The following is a 17,322-nucleotide window of genomic DNA, read 5'->3' as shown; positions in this document are numbered from 1 at the left end:
AGACATTGCAGTTTCATGTAGGCTCCTGGGACAAAATATAAATGTTTGTTTTTATAGTTGAGAATTTAAAAATATGGTAGAAGCCAATGTGGAAATGTATAAAAACTTAGTGATATATTATGAATTATTTTCACACACATTAGAAGGAAAGACTCTGTTTGCTTTATTATCCTCAATAGTGGGTGATTTTGATGTTTTGGGAAATAAATGAATAGCTTCAGTTTTCTGTGCTAGTAAGAAAGCCAGTAGCTATAAATTCTCAGATAACTTCTAGCCACGGAAATATTAGCTTGAATCTCTTCCTTCCATTCAACATTTTAACGAATCTGCAGGGAGCAGCCAGATTCACCTTTTCCTGCCTCTCACATCTGGTGAGCTATGAAATGGCTAAACATGGGCTAAAAAGGAGCAGGGACGACCTGGGTAATCATTACACCGGCTGGTTTTCTCCGCTAATTAAGAGCTGACTGTCTCCATCAGGGTCCTGTCTTTCCTGTCAGCAATGGATTCCGTTTTGAGGCTCAGAACCTTCTAGGATCCTAAAGGGAAGGCCTGTCTCCTGTTGGCTAGACTGACTTTGTCCCCACAGCTTTCTCTTACTTTCCTCAGTCTCTAGTACCTTCAAGGGAAATAAGCTCTGCCTAGATCCCAGGGGAGTGAGAAAAAGGCAGGTTTTGGTTCACCTTCCCAAGAGAATTGTTGGGATTAAATGAAATGATACTTGTTTAAAGTTTTTAGCACATTGCATGTGAACTAACAGTTACAATAGATGCTCAGTTAATTTTAGCTTGGATTATTGAGTGCCTTCTGAATGTGTGAGGGACTGGGATATGAAAACTAAAGACAGCCCCTATACTGAAGGAATTTAAATCTGATAAAGGAAAAGGTTACTAAATATGAATCAGGAAATCTTTGTTCCCTTTTCGTCTCTCTTCCCTATTTCTTATGCTTTTCTTTTCCTAGTACAAGGTAAATTCTAGGAGAACCCTTCCTTCAAGACTAAGAAGACTCTAATAAGAGGAACAAACTGAGTAGAGTTGTCACAGGTTATTGGGGTGACTAGGAGCTTAGTCAAGGTGGGATAAAGTCAGCTGTGAGTCCTGTTATTAGTAAGTAGTAACAGGATTATTGCTAGTTTGCAGGTGGGAGGGATACCCTGTAGAGGGTAAGGAAGCTGTCAGGAAACTGAGGCAGGTCACAGGGCTTGTTTATCCTGAGTGACCTGCTTGGTAAACTTGTTTACTTTTTATTTCCCACTTGCAGTTTCTCCGGCTAACCTCTGGAAACTTGCTTTTCTGGGTGCTGGCCCTCCCTCCCTGTCTTCAGGAACAGGATTGGAAGTAGCATTAGCCTGAAGAAGTTGTTCTATTTAGGGAGCTAGAGCAGAGGGCCAGCGATTAGGCCCTTATCTGCAGTGGGGCCTTCTGAGTGGTGTGGGGACAGATCGGAGCGTCTGTCCTGACAGCGACAGAGGCTTGGCTTTTTCTGCCTCCTGGTTGGGTCAGAATTGTGAAGAAGCAGTGATGGGCCGGGCCATTTGAATGAAAAAGCCGTTCATTGTATTCCTTCAACATTCCAGTGTCTGGCACAATTAGCCAAGACTCGAAAACAAGTTGGACAAACAAGCAAGCAGCCTTCCTCTGAAGGATAAAGGATTCCTGGCACGGCTGATCAAGTGCGTTGACTGCAGAGACAAATGGGAGGGTCTGGGAAGAGGTAGGGGACTTTGGGGTGACATTCCTGGATGGAGGAGGGGAAAGAACGGAGCGGGAAGCCAACAGTACTTTGGACGCTGATGAGATCTGCTATACTAGATCTACCTAGAGGCTGGCTGGGGCCGGGCTCACTCTGTAAAGTAGGTGGAATCACTGGGGAGAGACTCTGACTCTGGGCAGCTGTAAGTTGGGACGTGAAGCTCCCTTCAGAATCTAGGAATCTGTTGGCAGCGAACAGCGTATAGTCTTGCTTCGTGATGGTCTCTCCCACTGCGGGGGCTTTTCAGTCGGTTAACACTTTATATAGACATTTGGCCTGAGAAGAGTCAAGTCCTAGGAACAGGCTGGGCACTGGGTACCCTGTGTTTGACTTGGCAGTAAACCATTTCACCTCCCCGGCCCTCCTGCAACTGTCTCAGATTCATGGGGGCATAAGCTTCTGCTCTGAAAGAGGAGAGTAACTCAGAGACTGGCTTCTGCCTAACCAGCCTTTCTTCACTTACTAATGCGGCTGGACTTCTCTGCACCCGAAGTGCCCACTTCGCCTGCTGCCGTTGGTCTGCAAGCACTGAGCTGGTGCTGCTTTTGAATAGGATGCCTTTTGCATGAAGACCTGGACCCAGTTTGGAAGTGCCCCAGGGAGGAGCTTCCTCTCTGACCTCAAGGGGAGGGAGGAGGTCAGTAGGAAGTGGTGGGTGGAGCCACTTCTCCGAACTTCTGCTGTCTCTCTTTCTGTTCATTGCACGGCCCTTTGGCTGGCTGTCTCTGTTTACTTCGCAGCCTTTTTTAAGGAGCTGCAGGGGGTGCACAGGCCCCTAGCTGGAGGTTCTTTGGGACACCTTCCTTCTAGGCAGGGTCAGCAGACGCTGGCGACATGTGGCCCAGTTACCAAGATGAGCACGAGTTCAACACCCACCTGGTTTGCCGCATGTGCTGTATGGGTTAGTATGTGAAGTTTCTTTTTTCCTTGCCTGGGCCTGAGGGTCCCAAATAGTCTTTACTCTCACTGACTCACAGGAGCGCATGAACTCAGAAGGCTTGGAGGCATTTACAGCCTTTGGGCTTGTTAAAACGTGCAGTGGGAGAGACCATTGGTTCCTGACTTCCTGGGGAACTTCTTAAAGTTGTAGTGACTGGCAGTTAAGAGCCTAAGCTTTGGGTGTGGGACTTTTTTATAGAGACTGAATTCATGCTCACGCTTCTGTCTGAGTCAGGAAACCACTTTTAAGTTATGTTCTGAAAGTCCAGGGCATATTTTAGGAGAAGTTGGTTGGTTACAGAGTCTACCTTGGAGCAGACAGGATTGTGGGAGAAGAAGAGGGTGGAGTCATGGCCCAGGTTTCCTCTTTGGGGCTGATTGCTAATTCTCCTGCACTTATTTACTCTCTTGCCAGATGTGAGGAGGGAAAAAGGCTTGAAGGTGTTCTGGGGATGGGGACCTCAAGAAGATTTGGAGGCTAGGAAGAGTCTTGTTGCTTAGATCTCTTGATAAAGGAGAGGAGTTTGTTTAAATAATATTCTATGACCTTGAGCAAGTGGCCTAGCCTTTTTGGCCACAGGTTTTCTTGGCTTCCAAACTGTAGGGTGTACAGACTGGTGTTGGAGGCATCATCATCATTTCCCAGTAAAATGGATAAGATAAGGAAAATATAGTGTGTGCTTTTCATAACTTATTTAAAGAACTGTTCTTTATTCTGAAATTGCCGTTTTTACTTTTTTGATGTTAAAATGTCCATTATTTTATGAAAGAATTATTGTCAGGTGGTTGTTTTTAGATAACTTTACTTAGCAAAATAAAAAGTTGACAACTTTCTGTTAGGTTCTCTGATTTATTTTGGAACATTTACTCATTTACTGTGAAATCTAAGTTTAGGAACTACTGGATTGATAATACTGCTAATGTCTTTTGGTTTTGTACTCTTAGTCTCTAAAGCAAAACAAAATTGTGACCCAAATGAGCAGATTTTTCACTAAATTTGAGATTGCTGGTTGTTTGATCAAGAGGAGATCTCAGAAAGGGAGTAGGATTAGGGTTCTGATCCTGTCTTTTGACTGACAGACTGGCAGACGCTTTACCGTCTGAGCCACCAGGGAAGCCTCCTGATAGACCAGTACTGCCAAATTAAGTACTTTCTCAGAAATAAAGGTGGTACTATAATAAGGGTTGTGGCACAAGGAATAGCAGTTTTAGTCAGTTGTTGCCATGGAGTCTAGCTTTTTATCTTTCTGGTATCGCTGAGATTTCCTCTGAGATCTAGAGGAAAGACTCTTGTACATCTGAAAATGCTTAGTGATATGAGGGCCCCTTTTCTGTAATCAACAGAAAAATATAAGGAAGGCTAGAATCTTCATTGAAATTTTCAGGGCAAAAACATTGTTCTCCCAGCTCATCCACCTCCGTTTAATCCCCCGGCAGCAATGTGACCTAACAGTTAAGAAAATGGACTTTGGCCTCATTGTCTGCATGGGGCTCCTACTCTACCACTTCACTTTCTACTGCTTAACTTTCTCTGCCTCAGCTTCCTCATTTAAAAAGTAGATTAAAATAGGCCCTAACATACAGTCATTATGAAGAGTGTATGTTAGGGTGCCAAGCCCAGTGCAAGTGCCTCTGCTGATTTTGATATGGTTGGTTTACAGACTGGTGTTGGGAAACCATTGACCTAGTCCAGACTCCTCACTTTATAGATGAGACTTGGGCTCACAGAGGGGAGATGAGTATCCTGTAAAGTAAGCCATAGAGTGGCAGCTGGGAAATCCAAGTTATAGACCTGATTCTGCCCCTCTGTAACCTTATCTAAACTCCTAAACCTGGGCTTCAATTTAATCATCTTTAAGATGATTTTTTGAGGATTGTTAACCCCTGTGTTTCTTCATTTATTTATTTTTGGATGTGCTGGGTCTTCGCTGCTGCGAACGGGCTTTCTCAAGTTGCAGCAGGCGGAGGCTACTCTCTAGTTGGGTACTTGGGCTGCTCATTGTGGTGACTTGTCTTGTCGTGGAGCACTGGCTCTAAAGCGTGCGGGATTCTGTAATTGTGGCTTGTTTGCCCATGGAATGTGGGATCTTTCTGAACCAGGGATCAAACCCATGTCCCCTGAATTGGCAGGTGGATTCCTAACCACTGGACCACCAAGGAAGTCCAAACCCTGTATCTCTTCGAAACTGTGAAGTATTTTATTTTTTCTGAGTGTGGTGTTCCATTAAAGACTCTAGAAGCTATTATGTTTTTCTCATTCTTCCCTTCTCCTTCTAAACCTTTCCTTTCATCTCTGTGACTCTTTTCTTTTGCCACCAGGCTTAGTCCTGGCTTGTTTCTTTACCTAACTTTTGCTTTTCTGCCTTGTACTCTCTGATTCCCAGTAGTGCAAAGAATTATCAGTAACAAAATTCAGATTTTCCTAAGAAACAACATGAAAATTTTAATTTTGCCCTGAAGTCTCTAGTTATCACTTCCCTAAATTCCCAAGTCCCAGTCCTCATTGAGACATTCTGCGTCTTCATCAGCCTTTGGTGACTGATACCTGTCATGCATCCCTAGTGTAGTTATAGTCTGCACCTCGCCTCTTCTCTTCATTATATAGGACTGTGTTGTGTTGCCTTCTAATAATTTCACAGTGGTGGTAGAGTTTGGCAGTTAAAAGTCCATGGTAGACTTGGATTTGAATTTCACTTCTACTACTCACTAACCATGTGACATCAGGCAAATTTTTATTAAGTGTCCCTGAACCTCAATTTGAACTATGAAATGAAGATAAAAAAATGTGTGCTTGATAGAATTATGAAGATTAAGTCAAATACTAAATGAGACAGGCCTTGTAGAGTGCCCGACAGAGAATAGACACAATAAATATACAAGTCATTCTTTCCTCCCAAAGTTGACTTGCATACTTCTAGGGAAAGAAATCATTATATAAGGCTGGTGCCATTCTGTAGTACTGCTAAGCACATTTTAATCACTTGATCTTCATTTTAGCCCATTTTCTTTGAGTTCACATTAAGTGGTGTGAAGATGTGGCAGGAAGAATTTAGAAAAGCTGTGACTGTGGAAAGGGCATGCAAATGGAGATCTCTGCTCCCTGCTGTAAAGTCTTTTAATTACATTTGAGAATATGTCTTAGTCTGATCATAAAGTATCCATATAGATGTAACGGCACGTAGTGGGCTCTCACATAGTATATATTGTTCAATGAATGAGTATTCGCAAGTGCTTAACTGTTGTCCTAAATGTTGGCTATTTAAAGAAATTTTGAAGCATAATTCTTGACTCCAAGGAGCTAAAGTTCAGATAGAAAAATGGGATTTGCATGTAAAGATGTCTAGTAGTAGATTTTGTATGCTCGGTGCCAGGTAAATTAAACAAACACAGGCATCCAGAGGTGGCTGGGATAGCCAGAAAGGTTTAAAGGAAGAAGTGAGACTTCAGCTGCTCCTTGTAAGGAGGCTCTAAATTAGAGGAGGGTAGATATTCCACTAGGGGGAAATGGGTGAACAAAGGCAAGAATGTGCAATGTATGTTTGGAAACTGAGGTCAGAATGGTTGCAGTGGCGAGTCTAAAGATAAAGTTGGAAGAGTAGATAAATTGTAAATTCCTTCAGGTCAGTGACCATGTCTTATCTTTATTTCTACCAGTCACCTAACACATAGTAAGTAAAAACTGGAATTGAATTTCAGAGGGGTGTAATGGACAACAGAAACAAAGGACGTAGACTTGAGCCTCTGGTCTTCTGAGAGCAACTGAAGGACTTTGGATAGAGGGGTAGTATGAGCAAAGTGGTGATTTAGGAAAACTTGAAATAGGCTAGCTGTTCTACTTGCTGCAGCCTCGGCTATCAACTGTTAGCATCAAATCTGTATCCTTAGTGCTGCCTGCTCTTCTGAACTCTAGATGTAAGGTTCCAACTGTCTGCAAGAAGGGTCTGCTGACACCTCATGTTTCTGCTACTCTGTTGTTGTTCGGTTAGTTGCTCAGTCGTGTCTGAATCTTTGTGACCCCATGGACGGCAGCAGGCCAGGCTTCCCCGTCCTCCACCATCTTCCGGAGCTTGCTCACTCGTGTCGTTCGAGTCAGTGATGCCATCCTACCATCTCATCCTCTGTCGTCCCCTTCTCCTCTTGCCTTCAATCTTTCCCAGCATCAGGGTCTTATCAAATGAGTCAGCTCTTTGCATCAGGTGGCCAAAGGATTGGAGCTTTAGTTTCAGTATCAGTCCTTCCAATGAATATTCAGGACTGATTTCATTTAGGATTGACTGATTTGATCTCCTTGCTGTCCAAGGGACTCTCAAGAGCAACACCACAGTTCAAAAGCATCAATTCTTCAGCGCTCAGCTTTCTTTATGGTCCAACTCTCACATCCATACACGACCACTGGAAAGACCATAGCTTTGACTAGACGGACCTTTGTTGGCAAAGTAATGTCTCTGCTTTTTAATATGCTGTCTAGGTTGATCATAGCTTTTCTTCCAAGGAGCAAGCGTCTTTTAATTTCATAGCTGCAGTCACCATCTGCAGTGATTTTGGAGCTTAAGAAAATAAACTGTCACTTTTCTCCATCGTTTCCCTATCTGTTTGCCATGGAGTGATGGGACCGGATGCCATGATCTTAGTTTTTTGAATGTTGAGTTTTAAGCCAGCTTTTTCACTCTCTTTCACCTTCATCAAGAGGCTCTTTAGTTCCTCTTTACTTCCTACTATAAGGGTGGTGTCATCTGCATATCTGAGGTTATTGATATTTCTCCTAGCAGTCTTGATTCCTGCTTGTGCTTCATCCAGTCTGGTGTTTCTCATGATGTACTCTGCATATAAGTTAAATAAGCAGGGTGACAATATACAGCCTTGATGTACTCCTTTCCCAATTTGGAACCAGTCCATTGTTGCATGTCCAGTTCTAACCATTACTTCTTGACCTGCATACAGGTTTTGCAGGAGGCAGGTAAGGTGGTCTGGTATTCTCATCTCTTTAAGAATTTTCAGCAGTTACTTTACCCAACCCAGTCTGTGCCTTCTGTTTTCCTTATCTCAGGTACCACTCCTCCCAGTTGTTGTGACTAGAAACTTCAGGATTATCTTCCACTGTCCCATTCTTTAACAGCTAGTCAGTAGCTAAAAGCTGTTGTTCTTCCTCTGCATTGTGTGGGGATCTGCCTGCCTTTTTGTATTCCCACTGCCTCAGCACTATTCATGCTTTGGTTTCTTTCTTGGTCTATTGCACACAGTAGGCCTCTAGTTGCTTCTGCCTCTTAGTGTTTCTCTGCTGCAGTCTGGTCTTCAGTCCAATGCCGGGCTAATCTTTCCAGAACACTCTGGTTCAGGAAATTTCAGTGGTATCCTTTATCTACTGAAAGTATTAACATGCTCCTTATTCCAGCTCTGGAGTGATGTGATCTCAGGTCACCTTATTAGTTTCCATGGTATGTAGCCACACCATGCCCTCCAGCATATCCTGTGTACTCACACGTCTCCAAGTCACTGCTCAAGCTTATTCTTTGGAATTCCTTAACCTCTTTTTGGGCTGCCAAAATCATACTTGTCATCCCAGGTTTACTTCAAATACCACGCCTTTCATGAACTCTTCTCCTATCCCCCTGTCAGAATTAATCAACTCTGTTTATCTGCACAATTTTGTGCAGCTTGTATCTGGTATCTATTTGCTTGGTGTTATTGTCAGTTATTAATTAATACATATTGGTCTCTGCCACTAGATTGACCTCATGTGGTCAGGGAACAGGCTGATCCCAGCTTTCTACATATTTATTTACATTTTTGTCAGCTCACGTGTCTCAGTTTTATAATTCCAGGTGGTTGGTGCTTATTGGGCTTCTTGAACCACTTGTAATTTTTCTGTGGCCCTCAGGAAAATAAGCAGAGGCTTTTCTCTCATTTGTTTTTTTCATGATTCGCGATGCACTGGGGCTATGTTGTAGGCTATGTTGGAATAGAACACAGAACTTTGTGCCTCAAATGCAGGCTTTCATTTCTGACCACAGACCTATCCTCAAGTTGTTCTGAGTACAACAGGACAGATGGATAAGCAAACTATGATACCTTGTAATAAGCACAAGAGGGAGATGACCTCAACTCCTGTGTGTAAGGGATGGAGGAGGTGATAGCTAAGTTGAATGCCGAAGAATGCATAGTTGGGGAGGCCGGAGCTGTCTTCCACACAGAAAGAACAGTAAATGCAAAGTCTGGAGGGTGTAAGAGCACATGCCTCATTTGGGGACAGTTGTACATTCACAACAAAGGTCCGTCTCATCAAGGCTATGGTTTTTCCAGTAGTCATGTATGGACGTAAGAGTTGGACTATAAAGAAAGCTGAGCGCCGAAGAATTAATGCTTTTGAACTGTGGTGTTGGAGAAGATTCTTGAGAGTCCCTTGGACTCCAAGGAGATCAAACCAGTCCATCTTAAAGGAAATCAGTCCTGAATATCATTGGAAGGACAGATGCTGAAGCTGAAACTCCAATACTTTGGCCACCTGATGTGAAGAGCTGACTCATTTGAAAAGACCCTGATGCTGAGAAAGACTGAAGGCAGGAGGAGAAGGGGATGACAGAGGGTGAGATGGTTGGATGGCATCACTGACTCAATGGACATGAGTTTGAGTAAACTCCGGGAGTTGATAATGGACAGGGAAGCCTGGCATGCTGCAGTCCATGGGGTCACGAAGAGTTGAACATGACTGAGCGACTAAACAGAACTATACATTCACCAAAGCTGAAAATTAGAGTTTTTATGAAAGGCTGGAGAGGGAAAAGTGGCTACATCGTAAGAGGTCTTAGATCTCAAGCTAAAAAGTTTAAATGTTATCCTGAATGCAGGTATCAGGCTTTAGAATCCAGTAGAGCTGAGTTCGGACTTACCTTGTGATCTTGGGCAAGCCTCTGTGGGCTTTATCTTTCCAGTAAAATAATGCCTTTCAGGGTTGTTGAAGCTTCCCTGGTGGCTCAGAGGTTAAAGCATCTACCTGCAATGCTGGAGACCCAGGTTTGATCCCTCGGTTGGGAAGATCCCCTGGAGGAGGAAATGGCTACCCACTCCAGTATTCTCACCTGGAGATTCATGGACGGAGGAGCCTGGTAGGCTACAGTCCATGGGGTTGCAGAGTCGGACGACTGAGCAACTTCACTTTCACTTTCACAGGGTTTTGAGTACTGGGAACAATAAATGTAAGGTACTTGACGTATAAGTAGATTGTCGAAAGCTGTTATATTATTAGGAGGATAAGGAGTCGCTGAAGGATTTTAATGTGACAGTAAGAAGATCATTCTTGTGAAAAAGGTTGCTGGCAGCCTTGAGGAGGAGCTGTCTTAGTCCGTTTGTTATTGAGTTACTAAGTCGTGTCCGACTCTTTGCTACCCCATGGACTGTATAGTCTGCCAGGCTTCTCTCCATGGAATTCCCCAGGCAAGAATACGGGAGTGGGTTGCCATTTCCTTCTCCAGGGGCTTTTCCTGATCCAGGGATCAAACAGATTTGGTGCCGCTGAGCTACCTTTGGGCTGCTGTAACAAAACCATAGACTCAGTGGCTTAAACAGCAGACATTGATTTCTCACTGTTCTGGAGGTGGCTCAGTCCGTGGTCAAGGCACCTACTGATTTGGTGTCTTGTAAGGACCTTTTCCTGGTTCATAGACAGCTGGCTGTCTTCTCACTGCACCTTCATGATGGAGTGGGTGGGAAAGAGCTTTTTGTAAGGACAAATTAGTGTCCTTTTGTAAGGACACTAATTCCATCTATAGAGCTAATTCCATCTATATTGCTCCACCCTGATGACCTAATCACTTCCCCAAGGCTTCACCTTCTAATTCTGTCACATCACATTGGGAGTATGATTTCAGGGTATGAATTTTAGGAGGGCATAGACATTCAAACCAAAACAAATGGATTATATATAGCAGGGAAACCTATTAGAAGCAGGGAGAGAGATAAGAGTTCATTTTTAGGCAAGTTCAGCTTGAAATGAGCATGAAAGTTTTAGGAGTCAGTTGGACATATGAGAATGGTATTTAGGATAAAGTATTGAGCTGACGATAATGAATTTGGGAATTGTCAGTGTATAGGTTACTGTTGAAACCATGGGTAGAGCAAATCATTTTGGGAGAATGTAAAGAACAACTCTTCTTTATTTTTTTTTTTTTTGGAAAGTCTATAGGTTTTTTGTTTTGTTTTGTTTTGTTTTCATCCCATAATGTACGTAACACCAGAAATTTTGCCTGCAATTTTAGGTGGCTTATGACCCACCCCCTCCAAACCCACTTATGGACCTTTAGGTCTTAAGAAGCTGTAATATGGAATGAAAAGGAAAGAGGGCTAAGGATGAGTAAACATTTAAGGGGTGAGCAAAAGAGAAGGAATAATCAAAGGGGAAGGAAGGAAACCAGGGCAGAATGGAGTCTCAGATACAAGAGGGAGAGGGGGTTTAAAAGGTAAAGAAAAGGTCAGCATTGTCTTCTGGGTTGGCAGGTAGGTGACTGTGCGCAGAGCAGTTTCCATGAATTTGTGAGACTGGAAGCCAGGTCACGTGGTGAAGCAGGGGGATGAGAGTGGAAATGGTGAGCGTTGTCTTCACACTTGTTCATGTAGCCGAGGGGAAAGGAGAAGAGTAGGTCAAGGTATGCAGGCTAGGCAGGGATGGTTGGAATAAGCTTCTCAAGGAGAAGGGAGGACGTAGGATCCACATTTCAGGGGGACGGACTTGCCTAGGTAGCAAGGAGGGAGTCTGCCAGTGACACTAAAATTAAGAAAGTTGGGGTAGGTATTGGTAGCTTGGTGTCGTAATAAAGTTGGACATGAGTGTTAAACCTTTCTAATTGAGTAACCCTCACATGACTAGTTGGTGCCTCCATAAGTTTAATCTAAGAATTTCCCAGGAGGCTGTTGGGTTCTTTGTTGTCAGTTCACAGCCTTTGGTGGAGCTGAATTTACAAGAAGCTTTTAAAAGTAACATCACCTTTGCTCTGATTGACTGTTTTCTTCTCATATAAACATATCTTCTTAAACTTGAAAGATCTTTGCTGGGCCTGGAATTAAATGAAGGATTTATGTGTGGGGAATCAAACCTAAAACTTACTAGAAACTTTTGAAGTCTGAGCTGTTTGGAGTGTTCTGAAGGTCTATGTAATCGAGTTGTTGTTTGACTTCCCTAATGAATTTCCTTGCTGAAATATTAAGATCTTAAATTCCAGGCACTGCAGTATTGGTGTCCTCTTATCCTAATGCTTAAGTCAGGAGAGAATGTTCATGTAATTGATTGGTCTGCAACATAGTATCCTAAAAAAGGATCCTCCAGCTTTGGGGCAAGATTGTTATATAAAACCCTTTTCTGAGGAACTTACAGCTCAGCTCTAAACAGGCTAGCTGGTCTTGGGAAGGACTTGTAATCATGTTGCTTTTAGTAATTACATTCAGAATAAGTACTTGGACCTCTTCCCTCTGAATTGAAAGTCAGGTTTCTAGCTATTCGAAGCATGACTGACGTGAGGCCATCCACTTTCCATAGTGCATTACCCCATGGGAAGGCTTGGTAGGTGATCAGCATAACTGTGGGTAGTAAAACTTAAAAAACTCAATTGTGTTAATAGCATCTTCATGTCTAAAAGATATGAGACAGTGGACAGGACTCTTACAGGTGACTTGGTTTTGATGTCATTCTGTGTGTTTCTTTAGCCATCTTCTAATCATATGTTGGCCAATCAAGAAAGTTTATTTCTTGAAAGAGTCTAGGGAATTCCCTGGCAGTCTAGTCATTAGGGCTTGGCACTTCCACTGCTGGGGCCCAAGTCAGTGACATAAGATCATGCAAACTGCATGGTATAGCCAAAATGAAAAAAAAAACAAGAGCCCAATCCAATATTCGAAAACTCCAGTATCCCAATAAGTATCACCTGTTTGCAGGAACATGCAAACATAATGGAAAACAATATTAAAGCTGACTAAAAGTCCTGCATTTCCACCAATGCCAGGTCTACTCTGCCTTGCTCTACTGATTAGCTTTATAACCAAAAATAGGCTGTTTCTAATATTAGAGTTATCACTCTGAAGACACAAGTTTTCTTTATAGAATTTCTTTTATTATAAAAGTAATACATGTTTGCTGTAATAGGTTAAACACTACCTAGATGGAAAAGAAAAAGTTAATAAATTTCCTTTTGAACTTGCCAATATTTTAAAGAGGTGGAATTCATGTGATTTCTTTTTAGTCCACGGCCTCGTGTCCTTTAGACCTGGAGGTGTGACTAGCACGATTGCATCTTCTTTATTTTCTCCCCATGGTTACTCTCTTCACCTCCCAAGCCTTCCCATGGGGTAGTGCACTAGGGAAACCAGGTGCTTCGTCATCAGTTATACTTCCAGTAGCTAAAAAGCTGCCTCTCGATTCAAATAAGTGGAAGGATTTGTTTTAGGTCTTATTATGTAGAGCTGTAGATGTTAGTAGCTATGGTAGATGTAAAAACATAAAGCATGATGTCTTTCCTCAGGGAGTTAATGATCTCATTGATGAGTAACAATAAGGTTATTCGAAGTTTAGAATTTATATAATTATATAAGTACAGATTGAGTGATTAGCATAGTAAATACCATAAAAATTTGGAGAACAAAGAGACTATTGAGACATGGGATTGTCAGGAAAGGCTACCAGAGTAACGTTTCTCAAACACAAATCTCACATGTCATTCTCCTGTTTAAAATCTTTTAATATGTTCTCTTATCTTCCCTTACCAGTTTCTTTGTGATAAAGTTTGGACTCCTTAGCTTGTCACGAAAGGCCATGATTTGACTCATGCCATTCTATCCAGTTTTATGTGTCACTACCACCTAATACACATCCTGTCTTTCAGCTCCCGTTAATTCTGTGCAGTTGTCTGAACATGAGCGCCTTCAGATCTCCGTTACTTTGCACTAGGTGGAACTGCTTGTAGCCTTGCCCCTTCCCTTCTCTTTCTGACTAGCTTGTAACTCATGTTTTAAATTTTAGTAGAGACACCCACGGAGAAGGCAATGGCACCCCACTCCGGTACTCTTGCCTGGAGAATCCCATGGATGGAGGAGCCTGGTAGGCTGCAGTCCATGGGGTCGCTAAGGGTCAGACACGACTGAGCGACTTCACTTTCACTTTTTACTTTCATGCATTGGAGAAGGAAATGGCAACCCACTCCAGTGTTCTTGCCTGGAGAATCCCAGGGACAGGGGAGCCTGGTGGGCTGCCGTCTATGGGGTCACAGAGTCGGACACGACTGAAGCGACTTAGCAGCAGCAGCAGCAGAGTCACCCATCGAGAGACGCTCACTAGCCTCCTGTGTGTCCCTCCTGTAGTCAGAGAGGCTTAACTACTTCTCTTATGTTCTTGAGCACACTGTGCTTACCTCTGTTACAGCCACATGGAAGTTATTTCTTCTTTCTGCCAGACTGTCATCTCTTTTAAAGGTAGGGACTGTGACTTTGTATAATACAGGCTATTCCAAACAGCTAGCTCCTTACTAAGACCTATTCAAAGAATAAATGAGTGAATGAATGAGCTGGATTTTAAATAGCATTTGGAGAAGTGGAGAGGAAGAAAGTAGCTTGCTGTGAAAAGAATGTCAGTGATTTAGATGAGGTTGTAGCTGCAAGCTGACTCTGACACAAGCTTGGAAAGGATTATGAAGAGGTCAGGTAACTAAATCAGCATCTGAAAAGATCAAATGATCAAAATATGAGAATGACAGTGGTCAAATCTAATAAAAATTCTGACTTAAATAATTGCAGGCCTCTATGAAGGGAAAATTAGATTAGACTTTAAAAACAGTTCCAAATGAGTGCCAATAGGTAGAATTTATAAGGATGCAGATTATGACACTTTATGGAACTTTAATTAGTATATGTTGCTTATGAAGAATTCTCTATTAAGTTTTAAGCTTCAGTAATATTGTAGATGTATGCAAGATTTGGACAGACCTTTCAACTCTGAACAAAATGATTGTTGTGAGGGGATTTGCAAATCAGCAAGGAATTAGACAAATGCATTCTAATTCCTAACTTCCATGGTCTATAGTAGGAAAAGACCACTATTTCCTACAAACAAAGCCAGAAAGGAGGTGAAGGTAAGGTTAGCAACAGTTGGAGGAGTGCTTACTGGATGGCTATAGATTCAGAGACTGGAAAGGAAGAGGTGAGGGTAAGGTTAGGGACAGATGAAGGAGAACTTAGTGGATGGCTATCAATTCAGAGAAGTAAGAAGATAGGGCGGTATCCACCTGGAAGTGGTGGGCCAGTGCTTGTGTGGCTTGTACTTGGGTATCAGTAAGAAGGGAATAACTGCGCAGTAGGGACATAAAACCTATTGAAGTTTGTGTGAGTTACTAGTGAGTCAGTTAATTCGGTTCAGTCACTCAGTTGTGTCCGACTCTTTGTGACCCCATGAATCGCAGCACGCCAGGCCTCCCTGTCCGTCACCAACTCCCGGAGTTCGCTCAAACTCACGTCCATCGAGTCAGTGATGCCATCCAGCCATCTCATCCTCTGTCATCCCCTTCTCCTGCCCCCAGTCCCTACCAGCATCAGAGTCTTTTCCAGTGAGTCAACTCTTTGCATGAGGTGGCCAAAGTACTGGAGTTTCAGCTTTAGCATCATTCCTTCCAAAGAAATCCCAGGGCTGATCTCCTTCAGAATGGACTGGTTGGATCTCCTTGCAGTCCAAGGGACTCTCAAGAGTCTTCTCCAACACCACAGTTCAAAAGCATCAATTCTTCGGCGCTCAGCTTTCTTCACAGTCCAACTCTCACATCCATACATGATCAATGGAAAAATCTGACTAGTGAGTCAGATTTTCTTGCCTGGAGAATCCCAGGGACGGGGGAGCCTGGTTGGTTGCCGTCTACGGGGTCACACAGAGTGGGACACGACTGAAGTGACTTAGCAGCAGCAGAGTCAGATTTACAAAATTCTGCTACTGTCTTCTGAAATGTCTCTTTGTTGGAGAAGAAATTGAGGAGTGGTCATCTCGGCTTGGGGATTGTCCTAGTGAAAGTAGTAGTAGGAGATTAGGGAGATGAGAGTCCTTGGGATACTCGTGACGACAGCTTTGACTTGCTTAATCATGTTGTCTGGCACAGATTGGGATAATCTTAGACGTTCTTAATAAATAGGATAAAGTAAGAAGAGAGTGATTGAAGGTTGAAAGTGAGGAAGAGATATGAAAGATTGGTAGAGATGACTGCTGAGTAGCTATGTTTGGAGAAGAAATGAGGCCCAGGAAGTGGGATGGTGGTGGCTGTCTATGGATTGGAGATGAGGGTCAGTGGAGCCAAGCAGGCTCACATGCATTGTCCACACATATGTTGAAATAATTTGAGGATGACGTCAGAGAATACCCATTGAACAAAGTTGTTGGGGGAGATTAAGGTAGATTTGCCATGTGGAGGGGTGCATGCAGCAGGGAATGGTCGATGATAGCAGGGATGATTCGAACAGGATCATACAGTGGAGGGAAAGGGCTTCAAATACATAGAAGAGGAACAGACTTGATGGATCAGTGGTCTGGAGGTGGCAGTTGTGGGAGAAGGTGAGTCCTCCTCATGATCAGGCCTCTGTGATGTAGTCATTGTCAAGTGTTGACAGTCGTGTTTCTGTTGAAGAGGTGAAAAAAGTCAGAATGGAGCAGAATTTGCCTAAGAAAAAATGGGGGTTCTAAGACTTGGAGAAGGGAGGGAGGGGAGGAGAGATGTTCCAGGGGACCTAGTGGGCAGCTTTGAGAGTTTGGTTGGCAAGGCTGGGAAGGAAGCTAGAGTGAGGGAGTCCTAGGGGAGGAGGGGGAAGGAGGAGAGCATTGATCAGGAGGACCGTGTGTGGAGAGTGAAATGTAACTTCAGCACTGGGTGTCCCGAGGGCCAAGGCCACTCCACCCTCCTGTTGGGGGTTTTCACAGCTTCGGATTTTTGGAGCTTGCTGGGGGTGGGGTGGGGATGCAGGGAATCACTGCCCTCCCTGGAGAATTAGGATGTGAAGGAGACTTTGCGGTGACATGATTCTTGAGGCATGTGATTCTGTCTAATGTGTAAAGTGACAGAAGAAGGAAATTCAGAGAGACTGAACCTTCCCAACAACAAGACGCTGTCTCTCAGGCTGAAGAAACCGTCTCCACTGTGCTGGAGAGGCTGGGTGTGGGCAAGGCAGAGGCTGGGGAACATGGCGCCAGGCAGCACTAAGCCGGCGCCTTCTCCTTGTCTCCTCACAGATGAACGGGACCGAGTGCAGAAGAAGACGTTCACCAAGTGGGCCAACAAGCACCTGATGAAGGTAGGACCCCTCATGGGCGCCCCTGGTCTGAATCTGTCAGGCCCTCCTCCCAGACAGCTCGGGTTGCTGGCCGCAGGGTCCTGTTGATGGGGATGCATGCCTTTTTTTCCTTTTCTTTCTTAAAAAAAAAAAAAAAAAAAAAGAATATATATATATATTTATCTAACATAGTCCTAATAGTGTGGAAACTTTCATGGATGAGTTTCTTGGTGAAGACAGTAACTCCTCCATTACCTAAGAAGGCTGAGGTTGAAGATACCATGGGGTGATTCCTGAGATTCCAAGAATGCTTTGCGTCAAAGCTTACATACTATTTTATAAGCCCCT

The 17,322-nt window shown here is 43.4% G+C and overlaps 1 protein-coding gene across 8 annotated transcripts in view; it reads left to right on the top strand.

The window, feature by feature from the left end:
- MACF1 (microtubule actin crosslinking factor 1) overlaps positions 1-17,322 on the top strand; it is a 340,946-nt gene that overhangs the window by 113,759 nt on the left and 209,865 nt on the right. For all 8 annotated transcript variants that reach the window (XM_070786801.1, XM_070786798.1, XM_070786806.1 and 5 more), the window contains one exon: positions 16,934-16,995. In XM_070786801.1, coding sequence (XP_070642902.1) covers positions 16,934-16,995 — 62 coding nt within the window. The remainder of the gene's footprint in view (positions 1-16,933; positions 16,996-17,322) is intronic.

The sequence above is a fragment of the Bos indicus genome, chromosome 3, assembly GCF_029378745.1.
Source record: "Bos indicus isolate NIAB-ARS_2022 breed Sahiwal x Tharparkar chromosome 3, NIAB-ARS_B.indTharparkar_mat_pri_1.0, whole genome shotgun sequence".
Lineage (NCBI taxonomy): Eukaryota > Metazoa > Chordata > Mammalia > Artiodactyla > Bovidae > Bos > Bos indicus.
This window is presented reverse-complemented; position numbering and strand designations above follow the sequence as displayed.